Consider the following 12,892-nt stretch of genomic DNA (forward strand, 5'->3'; position numbering starts at 1 on the left):
GACGCAAATTTGAAGATTTAAAGTGGCATCATTCCGAAAAGTTCGCGGTGTATTTTGAGGCAAAGACAATGCTAGCCAGCAGCATCAACATCGAACCGGACGAATTGGTTGATCAGATAGTCGAGGGAATACCAGCACAGAATTTGCGTGATCAAGCCCGGATCCAATGCTTCACAGATCCGATGCAAATTCTCCGTGCGTTTGCTGGTATCCGTTTGGACAAGCCAAAGGAGTTGGTGTCGAAGGAGCTGAACAGGAATAGGAGCGACAACGGAGGATTCCGCTGCGGTAATTGCAACGCCAGAGGACACATCGCTAAGGATTGTCGAAAGCCAGCAAGGGTGCCAGGATCCTGCTATGCTTGTGGCAAGTTCGGCCACTTCGTAGCCAAATGCGAGGAAAGGAAGGGAAATGCTGAAAATAAATATGTAAGGTGTATTAAAATTTATTTTGACAATCAAATTATATCTCCTATGGTTACAGCATGCATCTTAGACTCTGGCAGTCCAATTTCATTGATTAAATTATCTTTGTTGCCCAGGGAGGCCAAACTACATGAAGTTAAAGAACATTATATTGGTATAAATAGAAGCCCATTACAAATCTATGGAAAAATTTTATGTTTTGTATTAAAAGAAAAAATAAAATGTTACTTCAATTTAACAGTTGTTGCCAATGATGTATGATGTGGTTTTGGGTAGAAATTTCATGGATGCTTGCGATTTAAATTTAGATTTAAGAACTTTAAAGATGATAACTGTAGAAGATATATCAAAACATAACCCGACGAGTGCTACTAGTGATCTGTCGTTGCGCATTGCTGAAGTAAATCATAATATTGAGTGTTTAGATGACTATATAACCGAGAATGTTTTGGAATTGGCGACTGAAGTTGTAAAAGCGGAACATGCAGTCGTGAAATATCATAATAAAAGAATAGGTCACAGGGCGATGATACAAAACAATGAAACAACGAGTCAAACAGTTACGAGACGAAGCAATGAAACAATGAGTCAAACAGTTACGGGACGAAACAGTAAAACAATGAGTCAAACAGTTACGGGACGAAATAGTGAAAATGACGGTCAAACAGTTACGAGACGAAATAGTGGAAATATCGGTCAGACAGTTATGAGACTTAACAATGAAAAAACGGAATGTACAAATGTAAACAGGCAACTGGAAATTGACAATTTTGAAACCGAAATACCTAATATCGACTGTACAAACAACGAAACGATTGAATTTAACTGGGACAAAAGCACTACTTATCAAATACAATGTCGTTTCTTGAAAATAATTGAAAACAGTTATGTAAAAGCAACTAGACCTGAAAAGCCAATGATTAGAGCAGAAATGAAGCTATGCCTAGATAATGCAAAACCTTTCAGTTGTAGTCCTCGACGATTATCATATACAGAAAAGGATAAGCTTCAAAAATTACTAGACGAATATTTGAAAAGCGATATAATAAGACCAAGCGAATCAGAATTTGCATCTCCGATAGTATTAGTCAAGAAGAAAACAGGTGAAATTAGATTATGCATTGATTATAGGAAACTTAACAAAGCACTGCTAAAAGACAACTACCCACTGCCACACATCGATGATTTATTAGATAAATTAGTTGACAAAAAAGTTTTCTCGAAGTTAGATCTTAAAAATGGATATTTTCATGTTTTTGTAAATGAAGAATCTGTCAAATATACTTCATTCGTGACTCCACTAGGACAATTTGAATTTTTAAGAATGCCAATGGGTATCAAAAACGCACCGGCTGTTTTTCAACGCTTTGTTAATAAAATTTTTGATGACATGATTAGAAACAACAAAATAGTAGTGTACATGGATGATATAATGGTCGCCAGCAAAGATATTAATGAGCATTTGGAAACATTAGAAGAAATTTTTAAAAGGCTTACACAGAACAGATTAGAACTTAGAATGGATAAATGTGAGTTTTTAAAATCAAATATAAAGTAATTAGGATTTTTGATTTCCGAGAATGGCATCAGGGCAGACGATAAGGGCATTGAAGCCGTAAAAAATTTTTCAGTTCCCTCCAAGGTACAGGCAGTACAAAGTTTTTTGGGACTTTCTTCATATTTTCGAAGGTTTATAAAGGATTTCTCTACAATAGCAAAACCTTTGTACGACCTGTTAAGGAAAGACAAACCATTTCAATTTGGTGAAGTAGAGATGAATTGTTTTCTCAGTCTAAAGGAAAAACTTATTGAGTCACCAGTACTAGCGTTATATAATTACAAAGACGACACAGAATTACATTGTGACGCCAGCGCTCTGGGATTTGGTGCAGTACTGTTACAAAAGAAAGATGATGGCAAGTTACACCCTGTATTCTATTTCTCTAAGCGTACTACAGCAGATGAGGCTAAATTACATAGTTTTGAACTCGAGACTTTAGCGGTTATTTATGCTCTTCGTAGATTTAGGATATATTTGCAAGGAAAGCATGTGAGACTAGTAACCGACTGTATTGCACTTAAGTTAACACTTAATAAGGCAGAACTTAATCCGAAGATATCGAGATGGGCCTTGGAGATGGAAAACTATGATCTTGAGATATGTCACAGGGCTGGAAACAAAATGCAACATGTGGATGCTCTCAGCAGGTATAATAATATTCTAATAGTAGAAACCAACAGTTTTGAAGAAAATTTAGTCATTTGTCAAGGAAAAGATTTAAGAATTAAGAAGCTTAAAACCGTTTTAGAGAAAGCAGAACTTAAATTATTTGAAATGAGAAATGGTGTAGTGTACAGAAAAGCAAATGGCAATAGAATACTGTTTTACGTGCCAGAAGAAATGGAAAATCAGGTACTATATAAATACCATAACGAAATAGGACATGTAGGAAGATATAAAATGATGGACATAATTTCAAAAACGTATTGGTTTCCAAGCTTGAAAGAAAAGTGTGTTGCGCATATAGAAAATTGTTTAAAATGTGTAGCGTTTTCACCAAAATCAGGTAAAGGAGAAGGTTTTTTGAACCGTATTCCCAAGGGAAGCAAACCATTCGAGTTAATACACATTGACCATTATGGTCCAGTAGACTCATCGAGAGCAAAAAAGCATATTTTTGTGGTAGTCGACGGATTTACGAAATTTGTAAGACTCTATTCAACTAAATCAACAAGTACTAGGGAGGTAATAACGGCATTAAAAGATTACTTTAGGGCATACAGTCGTCCAAAATGTATAGTTTCAGACCGCGGTAGTTGTTTTACGTCTAAGGACTTCGAAGAATTCATGGAAGAGTATAATGTGAAGCATATCAAGATAGCCACAGGCTCACCACAGGCAAATGGTCAAGTCGAAAGGATTAACAGGAGCCTTGGACCAATGATAGCAAAATTAGTTGATCAAAGTAAAGGTGTATACTGGGACAATGTTATAGATAAAATAGAACATGCTCTTAATAATACGTTGCACAGAAGTATAAGACAACTTCCGAGTAAAATGCTGTTTGGAGTAGAACAAAAAGGAAAGATTGTTGATGAACTTAAGGAAAAGCTAGAGGACATAAATGAAAATACAAAATTAGATAGTTTAGCACAAATAAGAAAAAAAGCTGCGACCCACCAAAAACAAGTTCAAGATTATAACGAAAAATTATATAATAAGGCTAAAGGGTATAAAAAAGGAGACTATGTAATGGTGAAGAATTTTGACTCGACTGTTGGGACTGCTAGGAAACTGATTCCCAAACATAAGGGACCATATGTGATTGCAAAAGCGATGCGCAATGACAGGTTTTTATTAAAAGACGTCGAAGGGTTTCAATTAGCACGAAGTCCTTATCTAGGTGTTTGGAGTGCCCAAAATTTAAGACTTTGGATAAAGAATAAAAATAAAAGTAAAAAACAAAAATAAAAATGTAAAGTATAACAAGAAAATTAAACTTATGTAACCATAACCATAACCATAGATATAATAAGCATAACTTTTAAATCAATATATCTTGATCAGGTGATCAACCAGTCAGGATGGCCGAATTGTAGTAGGACAAGTGTCTTGTATATATTTAAGTATAACTCTTTGTTGTAAATGTATATCAACAAGTATTTGAATGTAACGGCTAGCTGTTTAATAGTCGTTAGCATCTAAAGTATCTCCTGTTGTAAAGTGGCCAACCTGGCAACTCTAAAATGTTAAGTATCGATATTGATCGCAGCCAACTTCACGTAATCGTATGTAAAAGCGACGCTATGTAAAACCAGCAAACTGCGAACAAGAAGTGAAGGAGAACAGTTCAGTGTAATAAAGTGTTTAATAAGTATAGCAGTTTATACTACTATATACTTTTCTTCACTCAAATTAGTTCAAAGGTAAAAAAAACCAAACTTTATCCCAATTATACCATATTACAATACACATATACCAAAAAGGTTAAATACCATAGTATTTTTTCTCCACGGGAGATACACGAACTCCTTACTCACCGTTCCTAATCCGTATCATTGAGTACGTGAGTACTAAGGCGAGCATATTCTGACCCAACAAAGGTAATTTTTTAAAATGTCCGTTGGAAGTGATACCAACAAGTTGTCTATTCCACCTGCCGTAGTCCCAGGCATATCCGTAGATCCGCTTACACCCGAACTAACCGCTAAGTCCTCGTCGCCCCGAAAAAGGGTCACCCGTGCAAACGTCAAAATGGCACTAACAACTTCCAAATTGCTCTAAGCAAATCTATTGAGGTCTCAGATCGGATGAGTGAGTTTGAATCCAGAACAAACACTCCTTCGCCGGACTCTCCTACTCTTTCAATGCTTAACATTCACCGCGAATACGATGAATGCACCGGGTGCATAGCAGAAGCCGGAGACATTGCAGCTGATAGTTCTCAAGGTCAATTCTCAAAGCTAAATACGACTACTGCTATTCCGTTTATGAGAGATGTGCGGCTCAATCCCTGATATGATAGCTCAAGCTCCCAAAGTTCAAGCTGCATCTATCTGCGGTGGCCGACCTTTATGGATCTGTTTACGGCCAAAAACTGTTTCGACTAAAACTGTTTCACAATAAAGTTTCGAACTCCCCCTTACTAACGATGGCATTCGCTCAGCTTGGGATAACCTAACTGAGCGTTTCGAAATCAAGCGGTTGTTAGTAAATAGCGAATTAAAAATACTTTACAATGTGCAGTCCGTTAATCAGGAATCTTGGTCTGCTATCCGTGAACTTCAAGGCACTATCCAGGGTTGCCTCACGACTTTAGAAATGTCCGGAACTTAAATCGAAAATTGGGATTGCCTCTTAATGTACATGTGCTCCTCCAAAGCTTGCTAAGCTCACGCTATCCTTGTGGGAACAGTCCCTTCTTGCTGGGCACTGTCATAACTGACATATGACAACTGGGGTCGAATTTTAAAGCTCGTGCCTTGATAGATTCAGGATCCGAGCGGCTGTTCAAATGAATTATGTTGCCTCACCAAGTAATCCGAGCGCAAGTATCAGGCTTAAAATAGACAATATCCGCTGAATCCATCCGTTCTCCGACCAGTCCTGGCTTGCAAATAAACACGACGGCCTATGTTCTTCCTCAATTAGCTGGAAACCTCCCATCTTGGCCGATTCCGCAACAGTTTCTACGGGATGAAGATCCCGAACTGCCACTAGCGGATCCAAAGTTCTTCGAGAGCGCACAAATAGGTATTCTGGTCGGGGCCGACGTACTGCCATCCATTCTGCTAAGCGGCATCCGCCGAACATTTGTTTCTCTCTCCTCGGTCAAGAAACCATTTTCGGGTGGATCCTAACAGGACCCGTTCCTGCTCCAAGGGAAAATCAAATTTCCGTTTTATCCACGCGAATCTCTCACCAGGGCACTTTCTTGTCGGTGGCAAGTGCGTCGGCGACATGGTCGTCAAATGAGTGGCAACTCGGAATAATAGACTGTTTTCCGGGAACCGATGGCAATATTCGATGGAAGGATGAGTACCTTAAAGAGCTCCACTAAGAACGACAATTTGCCCTCAAATGAGTGGCGATTCGGGAGAATAGACTCCGTTTTTCCGGGAACCGATGGCAATGTCCGCATAGTCGACATTTGTACGGCACGCGGCATTGTCAAACGTCCTGTGACCAAGGTGGTAGTTCTTCCAAAAGAGCCGTCCAAAACCACCTAGTAACGAGCTGTGCTTCTTATACACCTTAGTCCGTAACCATTATCCACGTCATTGTTAACCAGCCCTGTTAGTTTTTTTCTTATTCACACTCTAACCATTTAAAAAGGGTCCCCTTCCACGTTGCGCTCAGGAATTGGATAGCAGACGTACGACAGGTATTCAATCCTACCGATGCCGAGTCTGCCGCGGATGACCGCGATGACCGGTTCATAGCGTGCGACCGGAACCATCAAACGCTGCTCCACATGCACGAGCACGTTTCCAGAAACAGCCCGCTTCTCCGCAGCATTCGCGCCGGCAAGATCCGCCAACTCGCCAAACGCTTGCCCCTTCTCGACACCAGCTCCGTCGCAAAGCATCAACGTCCTCCCGACTGCTTTGGTGATCATCGAGACCGGGGAGAAGTCGTTCGACACCGCCGCACTCGTCGATCCGTGCACCCCGACAAGCTCCATCGATACATCCATGGCCACCGCGTGGATCTGCACGGCGACGATTCGGTCGAAGGTCGACGAGGCGATCAAGCTGGAGGTGGTCCTTAAGATCGAACCGAACTTGCGCATCCGCACCCCCATCCGTGCGATCAGTGAAATCGTTATTGAGAAGTTTAGGAAGCTACCGCTCGCGGCCAGCCATCATTTTCCTGATCCTGAACTTAAATTGATAATAAGTCGAAAACTGCACATCTTTCCCACAGGAGCACATGTTTCTTCATCCTTAAAAAAAAGGGTATACTACATTCGTCGGAAAGTATGTAACAGGCAGAAGGAAGCGTTTCCGACCCCACAAAGTATATATATTCTTGATCAGGATCACTAGCCGAGTCGATCTCGGACATGGCTGTCCGACTGTCCGTCTGTCCGGGTGATCGCTGAGATCTCGAAACTATAAGAGCTAGGCTATTGAGATTTGGTGTGCAGATTCCTGAGCTTCTTACGCAGCGCAATGTGCCACTCCCACTCTAACGCCCACAAACCGACCAAAACTGTGGCTCCTACAGTTTTGATGCTAGAATAAAAATTTTACAGAAATGTAATGTTCTCATCAATGCCTATCGATTGACCCAAAAAAAAATTTGCCACGCCCACTCTAACGCCCATAACGCTTAAATCTGTATACCGCCGGTGGCGCATTTTAATCTCGCTTTGCTGCTTGCATAAATCTATTTAGCTGAGTAACGGGTATCTGATAGTCGAGGTACTCGACTATAGCGCTCTTCCTTGTTTTTATTTCATCAAATTCCTCGCTTCTTTACATTTTTGTGCATGACTTTCAAAGTGAACGGTTTTTTTTTCTGCGGTCCGAATTTTTATTTGTCTTCGTGTTTTTCTAGGACGGTCCTATTCAGTCCTTGAATTGATAAGGATCACTATTTCTTTCGCTTCGCGAGTAAATTTCTTCTATTCTGTGAAAATTTTTAGTAAATCCAATCACAATTTGAATTTTATGTTTTTTGTTTTTGTGACTTATATTGCTTTGTGCGTTGTCCGAAGAAGCTGCAGTGCTATTTTATGTTGTTATTCTTCCGCAATCTCTTTTTAAATATTGTTTCTGTGATTTCTATTGTTTTCTTTTGTACGTTGTCCGTCGTAGCTGCAGTGCTGCTTGGTGATGTTGTTTTTGCATGCGCATCAACTGCATTACATTCACAATTTCCCAATATGTGTAAGGAATCGTTTGTAATTCCTCTCAACAAGACGGGTAGCAAAGTGGAAGCATCCATTAGTAAATCCAATCACAATTTGAATTTTATGTTTTTTGTTTTTGTGACTTATATTGCTTTGTGCGTTGTCCGAAGAAGCTGCAGTGCTATTTTTTGTTGTTATTCTTCCGCAATCTCTTTTTAAATATTGTTTCTGTGATTTCTATTGTTTACTTTTATACGTTGTCCTTCGTAGCTACAGTGCTGCTTGGTGATGTTGTTTTTGCATGCGCATCAACTGCATTACATTCACAATTTCCCAATATGTGTAAGGAATCGTTTGTAATTCCTCTCAACAAGACGGGTAGCAAAGTGGAAGCATTCAATTATAGATATCACTAAATTGTTAGCGATCCCAAAGCTTTTTGAAAGTCAATCCTCATTATGCGACATACACGCTGAGTGATGAAGCTCTGTCTATTTACTTGACCTAAATGGCTTCAAGTGTAAGGTAATGACTTTTTGTCGAGCCAATCTACAGTACACGACATACACGCTGAGTGAGGGCTCATTGCATAGAATAACTCTAATAAACGATCTTGGTGTTCTTTTGGACCCAATACTAAAATTTGCTGAACATATTTCGTCCATGTTAAATAATGCTAGGGGTGGGCTTGGCTTTATAAAAACGTCTCCCGTGTGGAGCCCTCAATATTTTCTTTAAGGCGCCTAATCTGGGATGCAAGCCTGACTTTACTGTCTTATTCTTGTAGATTAGTCCTGAATATCTACGGGGAGAGCGATCTCCATTCACGAACCCAAGGAAGGATCTTTTTCCCAAGTCCCGGGGTTGGGACATGTTAGGTGGTCCCCACATATTAAGTCAGATTGCACAGTGTGCCCTACAAAGAAGGCGAATCACTAAAAACTTTCTTTTAATACACTCTCCTTCTCATTTGGAATCACACCGGCAACAAAACTTTTGAAGATTTTTAGGGTCAAAACACGCAATGCGACGAGCACTATTGTTAACCCAATAATAAAACTAAAATTCGAGCACTTGAGGGACAAAATACCGATGAGGCGGCACGTTGCCGAGTACAGGCGTACTCACAAGAAACCGCTGGATCTGATGCTGTTAGGTTTAAATTCGAATTCGTCAATTTATTTAAATGAACAATTAACGAAGGAAAACTATTAAATTTTTAAAACCGCAATGACAATAAAAACAAAAGCTCCTATTGGTTAATACTTGGCTATAACTTTTTTGTAACTGGTCCGATTTTAAAACCTTTTGGAATCGACTCCGCTAGTCATCTTGATCAAAAATATATATACTTAACGCTTATATCTGTCTACCGCCCACATATCCATATATTGAGATCAGGGGTAGGTGGCGCTTTTACTCTCGCTTGGCTGCTTGCATATCGAGGTATTCGACTGTAGCGTTCTTCCTTGTTTTAATATTACAAATCACATTAATCACATTCAAAAACAAAAAAATCACAGAAGTTAAAAAAAAAAATTTTAAATATACATCAAAAGTAATAAGTTCTTAAAAGTAAAACGAAAAGAAACAGAATGGAAATACAAGAAAAAATTTTAAAAACTTTTTTAAAAATTAAAAAAAAAACAAATTTAATAAGATTTTACAACCTTAAAGAGTTAAAAAACTAAAAACTAACATAAATTGCAAAATGGTCAGCATGTAGTGTACAATTTCGATTATAACTATTTATTGAATTTTCCGACTTTAACAACTTTTTGGCATGTAAATTGGTATTCATTAAAACAAAAGCTCCTATCAGCTGTTTACTCTCGTCGTGGCTTTACTCAAGTTAGAGTGCATGGGAGAGAAGATGTTATCTGTCTGGAGACCATGCATAAACATTATCAGCTACAGTTCAAATTGTCTCCAGAACACCTCTCTGCGTCTAGTTCGTTTCGCACATAAAATTAGCATAAATTTATGCTTAGAATTTTTTCTTTTTATCTTTCCAAGTATTTACTATTATATCTTTAGAAAATTAATTGTTTGTGTACTTAACTTTGATTTGCGTGAACTATTTTTTTGTATTATCATCTCCAGGACATTCAGCCAGGCGATAATCAGAGTTCTAGCCAAACAAAAACCAGGCTTAAAAATAATACACTTGAACTCACAAAGCTTAGCTAAAAATATTGAGGAATTCCGTTTTTTATTTATAAACTCTAATATTGATGTTATCTGTTTATCCGAAACGTGGTTAGTAATATGTCTCCGATATTAGCAATGTGTCAATTATGTGTGAAAGTTTTAATCTTTTTCGCTCCGATCGTAGTGGTGGAGGTGCAGGAGTTGCTATTTATATAAACAAGAAACTTAATGCTATAAAAGTATGCGTTCAACCGGAGACGAGTGCGATTGAATATATATTTCTAAGTATCTTTAACAAAAGAGAAAACACATCAATTTTAATTGACTGTATCTACAGACCACACACAACAACAGAATAATCTGAGCTGATTGATTTGTTATTAACCCTCTCATTGAAATACTCCGATGTAATTCTTGCTGGCGATTTCAACAGGAATATTTTAATTGAAAAGCATTTGTCAAACTATATGGAATCACTTAGTTTATTTCCTGTTAACTTTAAATATCCTACACATTTTCCCACTACCTGCAACAGCCAACTCGTTGCCTGCCTTTTCCAAACATGATCTGATCTTTTTCACGTACAACATTAATATTGACTACAATATGCCTATTACATAGAGTAAAGGGACTTCATCAACATTGACTCTGCGACTGGAATTCCTTTTATTGTACTGCTGAAAGTGAAAATCCTCTACGACAGAACGGTTCCTTTGAAGCGCAAAACGTGTAAGCACTTTGCCAAAACGTGGTTTAATTATAACAAAAAAAAACATAAAACAAAACGCGACAAATCGTAAGCGAAATGGAAACGCTGCAAGACAGAGAATTTGTACAACGATTTTAAATCAAATAGAAAATTGGTCAATGAAAGCATTGCAGAGGCAAATTGAAATTACTACATACATAAATTTCGACATTCAGAAAACGATAAAAATACATGATCAATTTTAAGGGCATTGGTGATCGGCAACATTAAACCAACTTTAAGCTGTGATACTGATCTTGATGATCTAAATTATAAGGTCTTGCAATCGACCGTACCTGAAATCACTAATACCGCCTACCTGACATCCTTTAAATCTTGTGATAGAAATAAATGTGATGTTATTATATAGAGTAAAGGGTATACTAGATTCGTCGGAATATATGTAACAAGCAAAAGGACGCGTTTCTAATATTATGTTATAATATAGGGACTGGGGAAGGGATTCCTATATTTGATGAATACTTCGTAAAAACTCAACTGCTTACCCAATTATTTTTTAACACCATTTTCATACTTACTCAATGTAGTTGTCACGAACTTTCTCCAAAACTACCATTGCCTGGCGCACATCATCCAAATCATTAATTGGTTTGTCCAGTATATTATTCTGTTCTGTTATAAATTCTATCATTTCATCTAGTTGCTTTTTATATTGCACGCTTAATAATTGACCCAACAGAACTTTCCATTTTTTCGACTCTGAAACCAATTTTTCTATTGTACTTTCCATGCGAACCTCAATTGGGCCAATTATCTTTTTAGGACTCATAGTCTCAATCTTAAGCGTTATGTTATCATAGTGCAGGAACATATCTCTTATATCTACTGTTAAGGGATTTTTTAAAACAAAAGAATTAATAATGTCTTCCCGATCATCCGACCACAAGTATTTATATCTTTCAAACATGTCACGTTGAAATTCTTCCATGTCGGACTTATAGCTTAAAAGTCCATTGGCCAAATTTTGAACAGCACGTATAACATCTTTATGCTCCACAACATATCGAAAATAACTTCTTTCAAATTTATTTTCATCTTTAAGAAAAGACAAAAAAATCGGTTTTTTATGAATTGCCAAACAAAATCGTATAAACTTACCAACAGTAATACGCCTATCCTTTCTCTCCTGCGTTTTGGCCTGCTTTCCCCACGTCGAAACAAAGTAGTTTATTTCCGTGCAGCACAGAACAGCATTATTAAAATCATTTTGCATTACATCTAAATTTGGTTGAATATAACAGCCGTTATTGAAATCCATTTCCAGCTCTGTGTATAGTATAGGTTTCATTGGATTTGTACGCCAGTTTGTTCTGGATAAGAAATACAATAAAATTACTATTTTTATTATTGAACGGGAGTTTTAAAGAGTGCGATCTTTGCGGAGTAATTTGTTATGATTTTTATACCCTTTACTCGTAGAGTTACTAGATTCGTCTGAAAGTATGTAGCAGGCAGAAGGAAACATTTCCGACCCCATAAAATATATATATTCTTGATCAGGATCACTAGCCGAGTCGATCTAGCCATGTCCGCCTGTCCGTCTGTCTGTCTGTCCGGGTGATCGCTGAGATCTCGAAACTATAAGAGGTAGGCTATTGAGATTTGGTGTGCAGATTCCTGAGCTTCTTACGCAGCGCAATGTGCCACGCCCACTCTAACGCCCACAAACCGACCAAAACTGTGGCTCCTACAGTTTTGATGCTAGAATAAAAATTTTACTGAAATGTAATGTTCTCATCAATGCCTATCGATTGACCCAAAAAAAAGTTTGCCACGCCCACCCTAACGCCCACAAACCGCGAAAACCTGTGACGCCCACAATTTTTATGATAGATAAAAAATTTTAACTGAAATGTATTGGTCTCGTTAATACCTATCGATTGATCCAAAAAAAAAATTGCCACGCCCACTCTAACGCCCATAACGCTTAAATCTGTATACCGCCGGTAGGTGGCGCATTTTAATCTCGCTTTGCTGCTTGCATAAATCTATTTAGCTGAGTAACGGGTATCTGATAGTCGAGATACTCGCCTATAGCGCTCTTCCTTGTTTTTATTTCATCAAATTCCTCGCTTCTTTACATTTTTGTGCATGACTTTCAAAGTGAACGGTTTTTTTTTCTGCGGTCCGAATTTTTATTTGTCTTTGTGTTTTTCTAGGACGGTCCTATTCAGTCCTTGAATTGATAA

At 38.1% G+C, this 12,892-nt stretch overlaps 1 protein-coding gene across 1 annotated transcript in view; it reads right to left on the reverse strand.

The window, feature by feature from the left end:
• Positions 1-12,892, reverse strand: part of kl-3 (dynein heavy chain 8, axonemal kl-3) — an 895,452-nt gene that overhangs the window by 767,071 nt on the left and 115,489 nt on the right. The window contains exons 6-7 of the mRNA XM_070997912.1: positions 11,802-12,013; positions 11,222-11,738 (exon numbers count right to left, since the gene is read on the reverse strand). Of these exons, the coding sequence (XP_070854013.1) occupies positions 11,222-11,738; positions 11,802-12,013 (729 nt within the window). The remainder of the gene's footprint in view (positions 1-11,221; positions 11,739-11,801; positions 12,014-12,892) is intronic.

This window comes from Drosophila suzukii, chromosome Y (genome assembly GCF_043229965.1).
Source record: "Drosophila suzukii chromosome Y, CBGP_Dsuzu_IsoJpt1.0, whole genome shotgun sequence".
Lineage (NCBI taxonomy): Eukaryota > Metazoa > Arthropoda > Insecta > Diptera > Drosophilidae > Drosophila > Drosophila suzukii.